Source organism: Excalfactoria chinensis, chromosome 1 (assembly GCF_039878825.1).
Source record: "Excalfactoria chinensis isolate bCotChi1 chromosome 1, bCotChi1.hap2, whole genome shotgun sequence".
Taxonomy (NCBI): Eukaryota; Metazoa; Chordata; class Aves; order Galliformes; family Phasianidae; genus Excalfactoria; species Excalfactoria chinensis.
In genome coordinates this window covers 33,371,864-33,389,893 of record NC_092825.1, presented here as the reverse complement: position 1 = coordinate 33,389,893, position 18,030 = coordinate 33,371,864, and the positions used below count along the sequence as shown (strand labels likewise).

General features: G+C 38.4%; 1 protein-coding gene across 1 annotated transcript in view; it reads right to left on the bottom strand.

Moving 5' to 3' along the window:
* Positions 1-1,160: 1,160 nt before the first annotated feature.
* The window catches only part of RAP1B (RAP1B, member of RAS oncogene family), a 33,315-nt gene continuing 16,445 nt past the window's right edge, over positions 1,161-18,030 (bottom strand). Inside the window, exons 2-8 of the mRNA XM_072342033.1 lie at positions 16,310-16,394; positions 14,900-14,968; positions 11,046-11,102; positions 8,976-9,116; positions 7,351-7,494; positions 5,895-6,010; positions 1,161-4,798 (exon numbers count right to left, since the gene is read on the bottom strand). Coding sequence (XP_072198134.1) covers positions 5,924-6,010; positions 7,351-7,494; positions 8,976-9,116; positions 11,046-11,102; positions 14,900-14,968; positions 16,310-16,366 — 555 coding nt within the window. The 5' untranslated portion in view covers positions 16,367-16,394 and the 3' untranslated portion in view covers positions 1,161-4,798; positions 5,895-5,923. The remainder of the gene's footprint in view (positions 4,799-5,894; positions 6,011-7,350; positions 7,495-8,975; positions 9,117-11,045; positions 11,103-14,899; positions 14,969-16,309; positions 16,395-18,030) is intronic.

Below are 18,030 nucleotides of genomic sequence, written 5' to 3'. Positions count from 1 at the left end.
GAAAACATAATGTGTACTGACCGAAGAAGGAACTGTAAATTCCACTTTGATTTCGCTCTGTATCCAAGATTCCAGGAGCACGCCCTTCCTGCTCTACCCTGCCATGTTACCAGTAGCCAAAACAACTGCACAAATTAATGACGAACTACGCTGTTTTTCAAATGAAAGAATTCACCTCACACCGCAGTCTCAAAGAAAATAAATTCTGGTGGCAGTGAACTTTCTTAAAACAATGAAACTGCGGAGTGTGTTATGCAGAACTAGCATTTCTTGAGGCCAAAGTGAACACAGCGGAATTATGAAGGCATTCCTTTCTCCATTCACAAATCTCTCCCTAAAGAACGTCTCATTGAAAACAGGAACCCACCCTCTGCCTGATGACTCAAGATCCTGAAAAAATAAATGGTTTTGGAGGGTATTTAAAGAAAGACAAAACACCCACACTTCTCTGGTTTTTCAAGTCCAGATATTGCAACACTGAGAACACAATACTGCAAAACATCTTTGCTTATACTTTCAGACTGAGGAGAACACAAAGTTTGTGACAAATAAGCATTATTCCAGAGCTCCACTGTAAAGAAAAGAGCATTTAAATTAAGCTTAAAGAATCTTCAAATTGTTCACAAACCTTTTAAAGGAAAGAGTAAAGTGCTTGAGACTCAGAAATGAGAACTTAAGGGCTCTGCTTTTCTACAGCTACCTTAGAGTACTACATACAACTACATTTAGTTATGTATTTGTGTAACTTTTTATTTGCCTTCGTTCTTCTCCGCATACACGGGCAAGATAAAATAGCTACGAAGTAAAGTATAACGTAACACCGCTGGGATAGCAGCTCAACACTGTATAAAAAACTTTCTGTCTACGCTGATGTTTGGCTGCACCTTTGTATTACAAATTAAAAAGTAAGAATTTCAGACAGCTGTATGGTATTTCCCAATTCAAGACTAGAAATAACTTTCCATTGTTGCCTAATCTAAGATGAGGCCTACCTATAGAACTAGTTTGCTACTGTGGGATCACTCCCCCCCCTTCAAGCTATCTAGGAGACTTTGGGAAAAATCCATCAAGTTCGATTCACCCGTAATTTTAGTTTTATAAAAGAAAATCCTCACCTTTAGTGTTTGCCCATGAGGAAACAGCAACTGTAATTACAACGGTACAGGCGAAAAAACACAGCTTTAATCAAAATTCCAACATGATTCTGTTCCCACCTCCTCTTTCTAGCATTGCAGTATCAGTACATATTATGAAACAAACTTAACATCTACCTCTACAACACTTTTCCAGAAGTTATGTTTTTTCTTATGCAGAAGAGCAGTAGTAGTTTGAGTTTACAGTGCGTTCATTTGGGCTTCTGAAAACATCTTGCAGTCTCAAAATATTCCCGTAACTTAGGCGAGTAGACATTCATTTCACAGAATAATTTGAGAATGAAGAAGGGCATTAGTAACAAGTTAGAAGAAATAAATGTAGACTGAAAAGTCCTAATAGGAAGAGTGCAATTTCATTAAGTATTTCAGGAAATAAACATTACTTTTTTTTCCATAGAAAGCTCAGACATTTAAATACCGACATACACCAATTCCAGATAGGTAGGAAATAAAGCAGTCAACCTTTGTGCGCACTGTAAGCGTAAGCTAACTTTACAGGCAGTAATACACATGTATTAATACTGAACTTGGAAAATTACTGCATTAGTTTTCTGTAATGAATTATGCAGGCTTTTATCCAAAGCTTTAACAAGTGTTCTGTTTCTACACAAAGTAGTTCAAGTGTGAACTTTTTAAGTGTGGTACAGAAAGCAGTGATCCTGAAGGCAAGTTCTCAAAAAACTTCAGCAGACAGGATTCTTTTCTACAATTAAATGCTTACACAGTTCCAATTCCTGGGAGGAACTGGATGTTCACTTCCTCAGCAAGAACAGCTTCTTACACTGTAATTACTTAGATATGAAGAAAATGCTTTTTCCTTTATGGTTCATGTCCATCACTTTGCATCACTTTGCCAGGCATCTTCCCTTTAACAAGTGGGGCACCGTTTCCTTTAAGGCTTTCAAGGAGAACAGTAATGGTTTTCAGTTGCCACCTGTGTTAAGATTCATTGATTTTGCAAGTCTAGCCTGAGTTCTAAGTGTCCGTGAAAGTGTACTTGGCTTCTTCAGCAGAATCTTTGAATGGAAAAGCGTCGAGTTTCTATGAAGTTTTAACTTCCCTGTGGCTTGATCAAAACAGACTACTCCTAATGCTGAGGCACTGCATGCTTACTAATCCACAGAGCAACCAAGAATGTTTCAGAATAGAACTTTCAGTACAAAGCCTGACATTCCCTATAATCAGGACTTTTTGGCTGGACACTGAGACCAAGCAAAGGCCTTCTCTGATGTTATCAAAGAATTTTCACTCCTTCCCACCTACTGCCTGCTGTCTGTACAGCTGCCCAGAAGAGAAACACATTGAAAAAACAGAGATAATGACAACTTGGACATAAAGGCATTGTAAGACCTGAATAAGCAAATGTTGAAAGTGAAAGAAGTGAAAGGAGGAAAAATACCTTCCTCCTTGACAAGCTGATCAGTATCAAGCTTAAAAGAAAACAAACAAACAAACAAACAAACACTAAAGCACCCACTGCTCGAACCTAACCTGCCCTGGGGACCAAAACAGAAGACAGAGTGTACCAAAATACATTTTTGGGGATCAGCCACATGTTCTGATAAAGGGGAAGAAATTTCAGTCTTAATTCCAACTCTGCACAGTGAAAGACTATACCACCTCTGTTAAAAAAATGGTGGTGACTGACAAAATTACCAGCAGGATGGATCATACAGCCTCTTTAATTCACTGGGTAGTGAAACAGCTAAAGCTGGGAAGTTTTGAGATAAGCTGAACTGATTTGATTTTGCAGGAAGGAATTAGAACAAGCTCTGATAATTCCGTGCCAGAGGAAAAAAAAAAGAAAGAGGTACCAAGTATTTGGGTGTGACAGTTTTCACGAGCACAGCCAAGATCAGGGGATCATCCATAGTCCACGCATTCCACTTTACATCTGTTAATATTGTTGGACTGCGAAGTCTGCAAAACTACACTTAATACTTCAAGAATGCTCTTCCGCAGATTTCCCTGAAACCAAACAAGTATGGTTTAATCATCCAGAAAAACCATGTTTTCTCCCGAGATAGGTATCTTTTCCTTTAATTCTAACAATGAATTCGTCTTGGAAAGAAGGAAAAGAGCAGGCAACGTATCCTTAGTTTCCCAAAGAAGTCACTGCTGGTCTACTTTTGAAAACACACTTTTCTGTGAGGGAGCTAGTCTTACACTAGAATTTCAGATATTCCATGTCCAAAGCAGTAAATGAAGTTTCACTCAGAAACTCTTCCGCCCTAGTACACGCGATGCTATTACAAGAAGCATCTGTGGCATGTACTCATCAGAACACAAAGCGATAAGTACTCCTTTTATCATATGATGACGCACAGTCTGCACTGCGCAAGAGATCGAGAATCGATATTTACTAGCTCTACCAAAACACAAAACATTCAAGTAGTATATAACTGTAATGCAAGCCCTTGCATGGCAATCCAAATTTATTGAACTACTGATGCTAAGTCATACAAAATTGCACCACTTTTAATTAAGGCTTTTAGTTTACATTTGGCCACCTCAAAGCAGTTGTAACATTAGGTTGGTCAATTTAAATACTGTGGCTCCCTGTTGGATATACACACAATCTTTACACCCAAACGTTAATGCATACAAAGCAACAAGGCATTGTTAAATAAATCAGCAAAAAGTTAATTACTGCAACTTAGGCCCTGTGACCAATTACACATGATTAAAATTACTTCCCACATTCACATCCACAGTACTCTTCCACCATTTAACATCTCAACCAAAACGTTACACATGTAAAACAATCACTAACAGGCAAAAGTACTAAACCTGTATATTTGGTATTGCAAATACACTTATGCATGAGCAAGCAAGGGAATTCACAGTGAGAATCTACAGCTGCAGAAGCCCGAAAATGATTTACAAAAAATTGTTAAATCATTAAAAAATCGTTTTAAAATATACACTTCTTGTTGTAGACCCCCACTGTACACACAACTATAAACATTGTTCCCTATGTAAACAAGGAAAAGGAAACATACAATAAAAGGTTGAAAAGTCTGGACATTTCCTTCCCAACAGATATTAAAGGCCATGTCTTTAGTCAGACGTTATACTGAAAGGACTCTTAAAGACTAGATCACTGTCTCCACAGGTTTTTCCTAAAATTAAAAAACTATATAGCTGTTGTGTTAATCAAAGCGCTTTTGTACAATACCATGATGATGATCCTGTATTTCTTTAAAAAAGTTACAATAAGCTACAAATACCGATGAAGCAAAGTTATCTGGAGTAGTCTATATAGGAGCTCTTTGGACTTTCTTTTATTATGCTAAAATAGTGGTGCTTTTAGGATTTACATTATTGTACTCTCCAATAGAAAGTGGGGATTGTTGAAGTATACAGTACACAGTTTTCATACATGTACAACATTGGTGGATGAACAATGTCTCTTATCAGTAATACTGGATGTAGGCTCTGGTTTTACCAGTTGCATACACTTAGAATATTTATAAGTAAAAATCTCTCGTGACACTGGAAAGTGATTAGAATGTGCAAACTGATGTAGTAGCTTTCATCCATTTCTTAAAGGGTACCACCACAGGAAAGTCCATTTAAGATGTTGGTAGGTTTAATAAAGTTGGAATGCTGGCACTGTTGAATTGGGCAACAGTTCTTCAGACCTGTAACAGCAAAAATGAGAAGTTAACCATGATACATAGTTATTACTCTCTAGTTAAGAAAAACTAAGCAGGAACTAGCAAAGTTCTTAGTGAACACGCTCAGAAAATAACCTGATTGCTTTTCCTCTATTAATATAATCTCTACTGTACACATACAGTAACAGATCATCTCAATGATTGGAATACACATGGTAATCCAAGCTGAACTATTTGGAGAATCAAAGCTCTTAGTCTGAAAGCCCTGTTAAGGAACGGCAATAATTTCTGTTACTCTCAGCTAATGCCTCTGGAATCCTCTTGGTTTGTCAGTCAAGAAAAATCTTTGTCCAAAACAGGGCTTGGAGAGAGAGAGGAAGGAACAAACTGTTCAAGAGTAAGTTGTGGGGAAAAACAAATAAACAAACAAAAAGCTCTACAACTAACTCCTGAAAATGCTCATTGAAGAGGCAGGCTGAAACGTGCATGAGCCTTCAAGGCCATTCTTAGAGCAGGGCTTTAGTTAGGCAGAACATCAGCAAATTGTCATAGAATGGGAGATTAAATTAGTAACGGTAGCTCCAGGTCAAATGTTTGGGAGGGATACAAAATGATCCCTCCACCACCCCTTCCCCAATGCAACCACTGACCATAACACAGCCTAAAATACATCCATGTAGCCCAAAGAAAACAAGCTAAATTCCCGCAACACCATGAAAATATGAGGATGAGTTTGAAGTGGGTAGTTTGTATACTGAAACATCAAAATTTTAGTGTGCATTCCTGATAATTGAGCTCTTGCAGTATACTCTATCAGCCTCCAAAAACCAAAAGTTGCATTTTCAAAAGCTAAGTTTTGGAAGTATCAGGACAAATGTCACTAAAGGGAGTTCCACCGACACCTTAAAGCTTGAAAAAACTTCTTTGTATCAGTGTGAATAGTAAATCTTGCACAAATTCTGACTTTGGAACGGCAAAATTAATATCATAAAAGCTTCAAGATATCAGGATTTTTTTTATGCAGTTCAGCATGATAGAAGCTACAAGTGTTTTTGTTTGCTTGCTTCGGTTGTTTTTTAAAGGCAAAACACACAAAACTGAACATTTTAAACAGGTTTACCTGGCTCAGAGCTACAGTACAGCTATGTATTAAAGTAGCTGACATGATGACTTTTTGCGTGCTTTTCCAGGCACTGGAGTTTTTCTGTTAATTTGTCGCACAAGGTCATAAAAGATCTGTGAATATAAACATCAGTTGGTTACTGGAATTAAGAAGATTCCCTCACAAATTTAACTCCTCAATCCTATTTACTCAGATACTCAAAGATCTCTGCTAATATTCAATTATCATGAAGCTGGAAAGCTAAGTTGCACACTTAACATATGTCTACTTTCTGCTAAAGATATTTGATCTCTGGGTCAAATTTACCTGAAAATAATGCTATGCCACCATGATCAACTAGCATGCAATATTACTTACAATTAACTCAACAGCCTGTGCAGAACTACAACACTACATTTCCTAGACAGGTAAAGTATAAGACTCTCACACTTTGAGTCTCCTTAGAATTCTAATTAGACTATAGCTTTGTGGAAAAGCTAGTTTAAGACAAATCTAGGCACTACAATTAAACAGCAGCTGTTTTGTTCATAATTGACACTATGCCAATTATTTCTGCATCTCTTAAATCACGTCCTCATACTGAAGTTCTCCTTGCAGTTTTGTAGGGCACCGTTTGCAAAGCAGCAAACTATCCTGCAAGGGCTTTTAGCAATTGATGGAAATAAGCTCTAGCTTATTAAACATATAACTTTAAGCAAATACATCTTTAAGAACAACTGAGGAGTTTCCAGAAAATCCTAATTTAATATGCGTTACTCATTTTAAAGTCAGCTGTGCATAAAACCACCATGCTCATTTGATTACACGCAAGTCTTGCACAGGGGGCCTTTCAACTTGACTGACATTGCCAATAATATTTTCCAGCAGACACAATGAACTGCAGGGTTTATCACAAAATCCAAGCTGTTCTAGAAAGGTAAACATCAACACTGTCTTTTTTTAAATGCTTTCTGCATCAGAGTCTTTATGCTGGTACCCCCACTGAATAAGAAGGCATATACTATGGCATGTCCTAGAAATGCATAAATACATGTGCTTGATCAGATGCCTACATCCTGATAATAAGTAGCATGATACTACAGGTGTTTTTTTTGTTTTTATTTATTGCATAGCACCTATTTATTTGGCTTCTCCAGTCAGCTACTTTTGAAAACAAATTTGTATCAACCAGGGAATGTAGTATGGGAAGCCTGAATCAAACACAAGTGTTTACCACAAACTCCTATAGTTTGAAAACTAATTATATGAAAATTCATCAATTTGAAAAAGTTTTAAGTAAAAGTGAACTACACCCCCTGATATAAATCATCACAGATTTTCAAAATAACAGCATATACTTTTGTCCATTATAATCAATGTTATTTTTGATTTTTTTCTTGACATACGGTAATGTTCAGTCAACAAAGCACTGTCTCATCTGCCACTGTTCCATCATACAGGTATCATGCCTTACCTCATTAACATTTATCTTTGATTTTGCAGAGGACTCTAAGAATGCGCAATTATTCCATTGCCTTGCTAGGTTCTGACCTTGTTCCTTTCCCACAACTCTTTCATCTTCCAAGTCACACTTATTGCCAACCAGAATCATAGGCACCTAAAAACAATTCAACATCAGCATAGAAATCATTAACATCTCTGACAAGCACAGTGTAAGATACCTGACTGCCAGCATAATCATGTTCTGGTATAACAGAAACTTAAGCTTGCACCTCTGAGAGGCTTCAAAGTGACTGCATTTTCTCTTACCTGCCATTTTGCAGGGTACTGGTTGCAAATGGTTGGATTCAGTACAACACTAATTAAGTAAATTTCACATGTACTAAGTGTTCTAATGGGATTTTACTTTCATGTGCACAGACATCAACTGTTAAAATTTAAGGCATCAAAAAGTCGACTGATGACTCAGCTACAAGACTTCAACGTTCAAAAATCCTGGCGTGGTTTTGAAGACTAAGAGGAACTTTAAGAAATACAAATCTAAACGAACCTTATATAATACAACCAAAGAAACCTTATGCTAACCAGAATGAGCATAGCACAGAAATTAAGGTTTTGAATGTCCCGCTAATTATTCTGATTTTAGTTCAATCCTGTACAACAATAATACTAAAATAAAAAGGCAGTTGTTAGGTTTTGGAAAGAAAAGGTGTGTGAAACTTAAATTCTGCCTCTTTAAGATACACTTGTGATAACGGGTAGTAAATCACTTTGAGACGAAACCTACTGAATATGGGTAAGACCTGGAGATGCACAGGCTTAATAAATTACAAAGAGCTTTCTATGAGTCACAGTAAACTTCAATGAAATTGAAAAATAGGTTGTGTCTGCCAAGAGCTGAAGGATACATAGATACTTGAAGGAAGGAAGGGATCAAAAATTAATGCAGCTTAAACAAGATGAGCACACTTAAAATGATCATTGCTTATTCCCTTCCTCAGTCTTGTGGCTACAGCATGCAAAGTGTTTCTGACAAAAACAGTTTTATAATGTTTGAAATACCTTTCCTTTTATCAATGGAAAAAGTACTCCCTACCACAGTTAAGAGTTTTTAATCGGTTGTAAATTTGTTTTATCTTCACTTTATATCTTAATAATGCCAAGGGCTGCACACTGAAATTACGTGGAAACGGTATGACCAAACCTGCTCGCAAGAACGTACAAAATATAAAGCTGCAGAACACACAAGTTTGAAGCTTACAATACAGTCATTGGAAGAATTTAACTTTATGCTTTCAAAATAGCACAAGCAGTGAGAAACACTGTAAGCTTTTAAAACTTTGCCGTATAGTAATGGGAAATAGAGTTGCTTTAGACATTATTCTCTAGGACTGCAGAAACAAGTTACGTAGTTTTAAATTAAGCATTTCAAAGGTAGCAATTAAACATCTCTCTTTGCAGAGTACGTAACAAGTTACAATTTTCCTGTTTTGCCTCAAGAGTTGCATTTCTTTACCATGCATCTACTGACTGATTTGTCTCTTATCTAAAGCATGGAACCTATCTCACCAATGTGTATACACTACAACATCTGCAACGAGAACTCCAGAAGATTGAAACGTTTAGAGAGATGCTTACATCATCAGTGTCTTTGACTCGAAGAATCTGTTCTCTTAGATCCTGTAAATCATTAAACGTAGACTGTGCTGTGATGGAATATACTAATGCAAAACCTTGTCCATTTTTCATGTATAGGTCTCTCATTGCTGTAAACTGTTCCTGTAATTTAAAAGAAAAAGGTACAGAGATTGCATTAAATTTGCACTTTCCTTACGCAAACTGCCATATACTTCAGGTTACAAATATTTTACAAGCATGATGCATTCGTGCTCTCCTGTTTTTAAACTGACTAATATTTTACTGTTTTATTGTATGCACTGAATTAAGCCACTTCTAAATAAATCCCTAGCCAGGAACATTATATAGGCCGTTTGTACAGCATCTGACTATTGCCAAGGGCTATAGCACTGACAAAAAAGAAGTCATCCCAGAACCTGAAATAATTTCAAAAGAGAGAACAAGTACAGCAGAAACACAGTGTAGTCTGTAGATTACAGATGTTGCATTCCTCCTGAATGCCTTTTATATCAACTCTTTCCTGTCTCCTGTTTGTTCTTTAAAATACATTGCAAAGGAACTGCATCCCTTGTCAATCGCCATTTTATATTCCAGACACTTCGTATGTTAAATCCTACTTTCATTTTCAGTGAGATTGAACAGAGGATAGAGACGCTCAATAGACTTGTCACACTTTCTAGACTTTGGTGAAAACAACGACACTGCATACAGAGACTCACTGGTACCCAACACAGCAGCAGCAATAGGACTTGTCCCTGACTAAAAGCTCTCACTAGTATAACTGGAATAGCATTTGCCTTACCTTGGTGGCTTAGCTATCTTGTGATTCATCAATCACTCATCAAGTCTCTCATGTTATCTTATTACTACATTCCAGGAGTTCATCAACTGAAAGTACATGATCTCAAACTACAACTGTATTCCAATCCAACTGCTCCAGGTCATGTAGTTCTTCCTAGTGGAGCATAACTAAGTGTAATAGGATTTATGAGGCTAAATAATGGAAACATTTCAAAGTTCTGTCTGTTTGTATGTCTTTAGCTCTAAAATCCAGTGAGATTTTTTTTCTGGAGGGGTGGAACTTAATTTTATACGCAACTCCTCCAAACTTCTGGTTTCTTTTATAAGTCTACCCCTTTCATGGTTGGATGCATGGAACACGTTAATTAAGACCTTATTACACCTCCACTGTTGTGATTAGAGGCGAGCACTAATGTAAAACAGGGCTATTGTTTTCAAAATTACATTCGATATTTAGGTAATAAATCTGCAGCTGAGGTGATGAAGTCAGTTTAAGTTTCATGTGGGATACCAAATATCCACATACTAAACACATACAAGTTTTCTTCTACATCTGTACCAAATACTACACGTGAGATGAAAAGCATAACCTATTACGAGAATACCCACTCAATCTTTCTGTAGTTTTACACTACCCTACTCTGTTTTGCAGTTTAAATAGATGATTACAGGATCTGATTGCTATCATAGTTCCAAAAACACATGCTGTACTCCAAGGGACATTCACTGGAATCAACGAGAAAAATGACTGGCTTCAGCATATTTTGGAACAAGACAGGAAAAAAAACCCTGACTAGTACACAAAGGCTAAACATAAACCTTATGCTTTGAGTCCCCATAAGCTGACTAGAGAGATACTATTTCTATCCTCATGTCAGGAGTCCATCTCAGACACAACAGAAAAGTGAAAGAAAAAGAAAGTACGTATTTTCTACAGCAACAGAAATCAAAACCAAGTAACCACTGGGCCTAAACTTGCCTCTGGGCGCTGCAAATGTGAAACAGCAGCAGAATAATTTCTAAAAGTGCTCTGTCTGATATTTCTCTTCTGACAGAACATTAGATCACAGGAAACTTGCAATTTGTTTTCTGTTGCAACACTCTAGCGTTGAGAACAAAACTTCTGTTGAAGAACAACTTACATCCAATGCACTGACCACAGTTACTCTTTTGCAAACAAGGAAGGAAACCTGTCATCATTTATATCCTTACAGTTTTTGAAAGCTTTAACACTGTACACCAGAACTTAGGAAAATTGGTTTTACTTACTGTTCCCGCAGTATCTAAGATTTCAAGCATACACTGTTGCGCATCTACTTCAACTTGCTGTCAAGAGAAACAGAAGTGGTTAGAGTGCTTCCTCTTGTAACTCTTCTCTTTAAAACTACTAGTAATGTGTGACTTTATAAACAGATTCATCATGCATAAAGCAACATAGTGGCTTAAGAAGTTCATATGGATATATGCTCTGAAACCAGCAGGAAGCAGCCTTCCAAAGAGCCCCAGTGACATTTTCAAAAGCAGCTTCAGCAGCCAAGTACCACTCTGCAAAGTGATTAAGAATTTCTGATTATTAAAAAGGAAGGTTGCTAAACTTGTAATATCGGCAACGAGCACAGCTGATTTCTGTGTGCTCCAAGGATCATTCACAGACAGAAAGAAAAGTACAGGTGAATAATACAAATCTGAATTGGCGCTAATGCTCATTCAATAGCAATATAAAGACTAAGTGGTACACAGCACATAACACACAAAGCAAGCCACTAAGACGAGTTTCACAAAATTAAGCCTTTAGTGACGCTAATTAGGAAATGGAACCAGCTTTTAAAAAACTCTGTATGTGTAAAAAGGCAGATCAATTTCTGCACCTTTTTCAGAGTTCCTCTGTCCAGTTTTTACTAACAAAAACAATAAAACAAAAACAAGAGGGTTGTGAGGGCAGCAGGACACAGAAGTGCCCTCAAATGGTTTCAGACAGGCTGCCCACACTTTTTTCTTTGCACATGCGCACAAAATTCCTGGTCGTCTTCAAGCCTTTCTTTTGTAAGTAGACTAGAACTTCAGGGAGGAAAAAGTTATTTCCACTCCTCTCACACTTCCCTCATGTTCCCCAGGGATGGAAAATTCCTTCAACAGTCACTATTTCAGCACAGACTGCTGACAAAGAAAGTCAGCTAATTAAGCAGCATCTATTCCCTTCATGAAGAAATATTTGAGGAGTAGATCAAGACTGACTTAAGCCTTCATGCTCAGTTATTCTATTCATGCTCAGTTTATTTCTACTCAGACTAACTACTTCAAGCCACATCCTCTCAACTTCAAATACTTTAAATTTCACATTAGCAGTGCAGATACTGGAGCAGGTCCAGAGAAGGGCAACAAGGCTCATGAAGGGCTTGGAGAACCAACCCTATGAGGAGAGGCTGAGGAAGCTGGGGCTGCTTAGTCTGGGGAAAAGGAGGCTGAGGGGAGGCCTGATTGCTCTCTTCCAGTATCTGAAAGGTGATTACAGTGAGAGTGGGGCAAGTCTCTTCTCACTGCTGACAGGTGACAGGATGAGGGGAAATGGCCCCAAGTTGCACCAAAGTAAGTTTAGGTTGGACGTTAGGAAACACTTCTTTACAGAAAGGGTAGTTAAATACTGGAATAGGCTCCCCAGGGAGGTGGTTGAGTCACTGTCCCTGGATGTGTTTAAGAGCTGTTTGGATGTGGTGCTCAGAGATATGATTTAGCAGAGGGTTGTTAGAGTTAGGGTACTATGGTTAGGCTGGGGTTGGACTTGATGATCTTCGAGGTCTTTTCCAACCCGGGTAATTCTATGAATCACAACTGCCCAACAAATGTATTTTAAAGCCACCCAAGAAGCGGGTTAGAATACTAACTAGAGTGAGGAAAATAACATCCCGAAGTGTCATCCACACTTCAGCAAGACTTCATCTGACTGATTTGAAAAGAAGAATACAAACATATTCCTCTTTGTTTCAGGACCAAAACTGAAATAAACATTGAGAAATCTCTGCTAAAAACAAACAAACAAAACAAACAAACAAACAAACAAAAAACAAAACACCACAAAACATTGTCAAAAGACAAAGTTTCAGCCTCCAACAGTTTTAGATAAAACCAACCAGAAAACATCACAAATTCAATGTGATGTGAAGAGTGTGAACCTGTAACAAAGGAAACTTTTCACTTTAATAGAGTCTGTGTATATTTACAGAGTCATTTATTGCAAGCCTTTGCTGGGTCAGACTCACAGAATATTACAATTCCACAATTTCTGCTTTTCTATCATAAGAAAAAAAAGTTGCTACATAATGTTTTGGGCTATTTTTGCTAGCATTATCTCTTTAATAAGACTTCTGTATGCTGAAAATACTCTGAGCATATGGGCTTTCAGACAGAACTCGATCTCTGTGAGGTCAAAGAAAACAAGAGTGAAATTATTGTTTTCCTAATTCCTCTTCTGTTCAGAAGAGACTTCAGTAACTACACACTGCAAAGGCTGCTAATGCAGTCTCTTTATTCCACTATAAGCATTGCTCCACAACTGAAACAGGAGGCCCTGCTCAGTCCATCCCTATCTATGGTTTGTGTATCCTGCCTTCCTTGTATAGACACCAGTATTTCTGTGGTCCCCCACAGTAAGCTGCATCAGAGAATCAACACATTTGAAAAGTAAGTCAGCTGAAAAATGAAAAACATTAAGAAACTGACACTGATCTGCTTCATTAAACAGTTAACTCTTTTGTCAGTATTCTAGATACACTGTCTTAGCTGGGAATATTAATCATGGCCTCAGCTGAAACTGAAAAATGAGCAATACGGAGAATTCAAGGTGATGCATGCAGAGTCAGACCTTTCAGCCTGTCATGCTGTGGATGAGAAGAGAAACTAACAGGCCACTGTTTGTTTACTTTTGATATGTTTGTGTCAACTTATTAATAACACAACAACCCATGTAATGGAACCAGATCAAGCGTATCAGTGAAACTGAACATAGTACGTTGCCTCTTGCATTCTGAAGGTGAGCCTGAATTTGGGTTTAGTACATTTTCTTAGTAGCAAAGAAGCTTAAAAACTCTGGAATCCAGGTCAAAGTCTACCTGCAGATCCTAACTCAATACACAGCTGCACATACATATGCATGTAAACTCATATAGGAAAATAATGAAAAAATAGAAGAGATAGCATATGAGTAAGCATGAAATTACACATTTACATATAAAATATTTTTTTAGTATTTCAGTGTTCCTAATTCCAACAATAAAATTACCACTTTTTCCTGACTGGCTAGTAGGGCATTACGCTTAAACATTAAAAAGCTAGTGTTGCATTATTCCTTTCAGGCACACTTTTTAAAAGCAGCTTTACATTTCAAACTTCAGTTATCAGATAATATACAACATTACCAAGCATACTCTTTTTAAAATAAAAGCTCTAATCACAGAATGACCCAGGTTGGAAGGGACCTCAAGGATCATGAAGCTCCAACCCCCCTGCCTGGCAGGGCCACCAACTTCCATGTTTACTAGATCAGGCTGCCCAGGGCCCCATCCAACCTGGCCTTGAACACCTCCAGGGACGGGGCATCCACAACCTGGGCAGCCTGTTCCAGGGCCTCACCACTCTCCTAGTAAAGAACTTCCCCCTGACATCCAACCTAAATCTTCCCTCTTTCAACTTAAAACCACTTCCCCTTGTCCTGCTATTATTGACCCTTTCAAAGAGTTTACACCCCTCCTGATAGGTTCCCTTTAGGTACTGAGAGGCTGCAATGAGGTCACCCCACAGCCTTCTTTTCTCAAGGCTGAACAAGCCCAGCTCCATCAGCCTGTCTTCATAGGAGAGGTGCTCCAGCCCCTTGATCATCTTCACGGCCCTCCTCTGGGCCCTCTCCAACAGCTCTCTGTCTTTCTTGTACTGAGGGCTCCATACCTGGACACAGTACTCCAGATGGGACCTCACAAGAGCAGAGGGACAATCATCTCCCTATGCCTGCTGGCCACCCCTCTCCTGATGGAGCCCAGGATACCATTTGCTTTCCGAGCTAATACTTGTCAACATCTACAGCAGCCTGAAGTACCTAAGTTTCTTAAGCATAAGAGAGTTTTTACACTTACCTTTCTGTAGGAGTCTTCTATCGTAGGATCGTATTTTTCAACAAATATGCCTTGAACAAACTGTACAGTCTGCAACACAAAAGTTCTTCTAAGATCCCTCTTGTATAACGTATGATGCATACAAAAAGGTAAAAACTACTGTTCTAGGTATATATTCAGTTATCTACTGCATTGTGGAAAGCACACTAAGTGACAGACAAGTATGAATTAAGTGAAATAACAGAAGTTAGAGGCATTTTCCTACGTGACTAAGTATTGTCAGGTAAAGTAATACCACACTTTCTTATAGCCATTGTCACTCAGAGCATAAGAATTAACGTATGCACTGATTAAAGGTTTGTCTAACTGCTGGAATCCTTATTAGTTGAATAGGATACTGTACAGCTGAATGGCTTTTACATTTGTATTCAGAACAACTGTGTCTTTCACTGCTCATCTGCAAGCACAGGAATTACTCAAGAAACAACTGCCAGCATTTACTAGCCTTAAATAGACTAAGATATTCCTGTATACCTAGCATGTAGGGCATGTTTAGCACAAGTGGAACTTTAGGACTGGCCAATTCACAACAGACATGTTCAAATCCAGCAAAACTGCAGTAAAGGGAAAAACTGTGAGGTGAAGGGAAAAAATGTTTCACAATCTAAAATGATTTGCCAAGTAGGTCTTCCTTTAGGAACTCCTTTGTAGAAGAGTAATTCCTTAGCACTTAAAGCTGCAAATGTTTAGATCTTGCTTTCTGATAACATACACAATTTGTACACAAACTGAAAGATGCAGAGTTCCCATTTGGGCCGAGAACACCTCATTTTGTGAACTTCTTTAGTGCTAGTGCAGGCTGATATGACTAACTTCTCTGTATTAATTTAACTGAAATGCACAAGCTCCTTGGCATACTGTCATCCTACCTGAAAACACATCAGACAAATGGATAGAAGTATTTGCACTTAAATGAGTGGTTTACAGACTACCATGGAATATTACAAACAGTACCCCTAAGAACTTTCTACAGACAGAAGTTAACAAAGCCAGGCACATGCAAGCCTAATAGCCTCCCAAAAGAGCTTAATTTCCCACAGACCTATGGCCAGTCTTGTAGTGAAGCCAGAGACCTCCATATTGCTGTGGCTATGCATTTCACTGTGTAGGATAGGTAAAGGTCTGACCAAGCACCATCAACTAAACCCATCCAGAAATAAGTATGCACGACTGCACCAATGGAGGTGAATACGCCCAGAAAGCACCAGCAAGCACACTGCAAAGAGTGTATTTATTGTAAACAGGAACCCTTGGCAGCCATTACTTATGTTTATTTGTGCTCACTCACATTAAAGTAATAACGGTTAATAGAGAGTGTCAGAGAAAGAGGAAGACACAGGAAATATGTTTTAACTGCCTCACAATACTTACCAGAGCAGACTTTCCAACACCTCCAGAACCAAGAACCACTAGCTTGTATTCACGCATGGTGCAAGAGAGAAATCACCCTCAATACCTAAAACACACAATAAATTATTCACTGACACTGTTTGCTTAAATATGTAAGATACAAGCAGTTAAATACTGACATCAACTGATTAGATACCATAAGCAGGCATCTTGTAACAGCAAACCTCCCAGAGTCACTCAGATGCCTGAGGATCTTGCAGTTTTACAAACACATTTACAGCACTGAATTTCAGGTTAACTGCTGCTGCTATTGCTCTATTGCTGCAGAGAGCGTTCATTACCTACAGTATTGATACAGAACTTCTAAAAACATTTCTTAAATTTCAGAGCTATTACATATCCTTTCCTCATCCATCCCCCAAACTTCTGTCATACTGCACAAGCTTTTATAACTTCATATGCACACACGTGTAAGTGATTTTACCCATATAAGCTGACATGCATGAGACATCTCCAGTTTCCTCTGAAGAACTGCAGCATACCACTGACATCACCAGTGCTAGCTAAAAAAGCTGGACGGGAAACTTCTTTCAGGAACAGCATCTCTTTATTCCTCATAAACCACAATACAAATCTCAGCCAAAGTTTCTATCAGTTGACTCAGAGTTTGTTCTATATCCAGAACGCACAATCACAATACCACAATTCACTGCGTTTGACAAAAAGGCTTCGTGATTTTTAAATACGCAGTAGTCGTCTTCAAACCACCAACTCTTAATGAAGCTACAGTAAAATGCTCCAAACTTCAGCTAAATACTATATTCTCTATTACATTCAAGTTCTGTCATAAAATGAAAATTGAATAAACCCTATTATAGCTGAGCTAACAGTTACCATTAATAAGAAACAATTATCCAAGAGGAGATAAGTGCGCATTTTCTCATTCTGAAACATTTAAAAGCTAAATTATTCACAGAGAGACTTGTGTAGGAAAATTAAACCAACCTCTTCCCAGGCATTTTTCAAAGAAGGAAAAAAAAGAACAGCAGGGTCCCACAAGTTAGTTGGAAAAAAAAAATACAAAAACCAAATCAAACACACAATAAACTATAAAAACATCCACAAGAAAACCTTGTGCTTAAATCTGAGAACTGATTATGTTCTGCTAGATAGCTAATGCACTTACAATGGCTGTGGTTTAAAACTATCTTGAGGCAATCAAAATACTGTCTGAGACCATTCCTCTCCAGCAGGCCAGGAGTTCCATGCTGGCTGTGTGCCTGTCTACAGCTGTCTGCCGTGTCCGCTTGCTCACCTTCACTGAGAACTAACCTGCAGAACCAACGCAGATGCTGGGGCCTGGCTTTGGGTCTCACTGCTCCACAAAAGAACCCTCTGACCGCCTTGCAAGCAGCTGAGCTAAGAGAGCTGCTCCCACTGCCTCGAGAGGAAGCTCTTTTGTTCCTCCATGCACACGCTCCAGCACTCAGCAGGCTGAGTTACCTGCCTTCATACTTCTCCCTGCCATGGAAGAACAGCTGAGGAGTGGAAGCAAGGCAGGACAGACTGCTCATTGGCAGCACTCTCATACCTAACAGAACAACTGCTCACTCTGCCCTTTGAAAACAGTTTTCCTACACCAGAACCACTCACACCATGTTCATAATCTATTTTGCACCATCAGAGATGTTCCAGAAGACCTACCAAGCCATATATACCCAGCCTTGCTGCAAACACCAGGA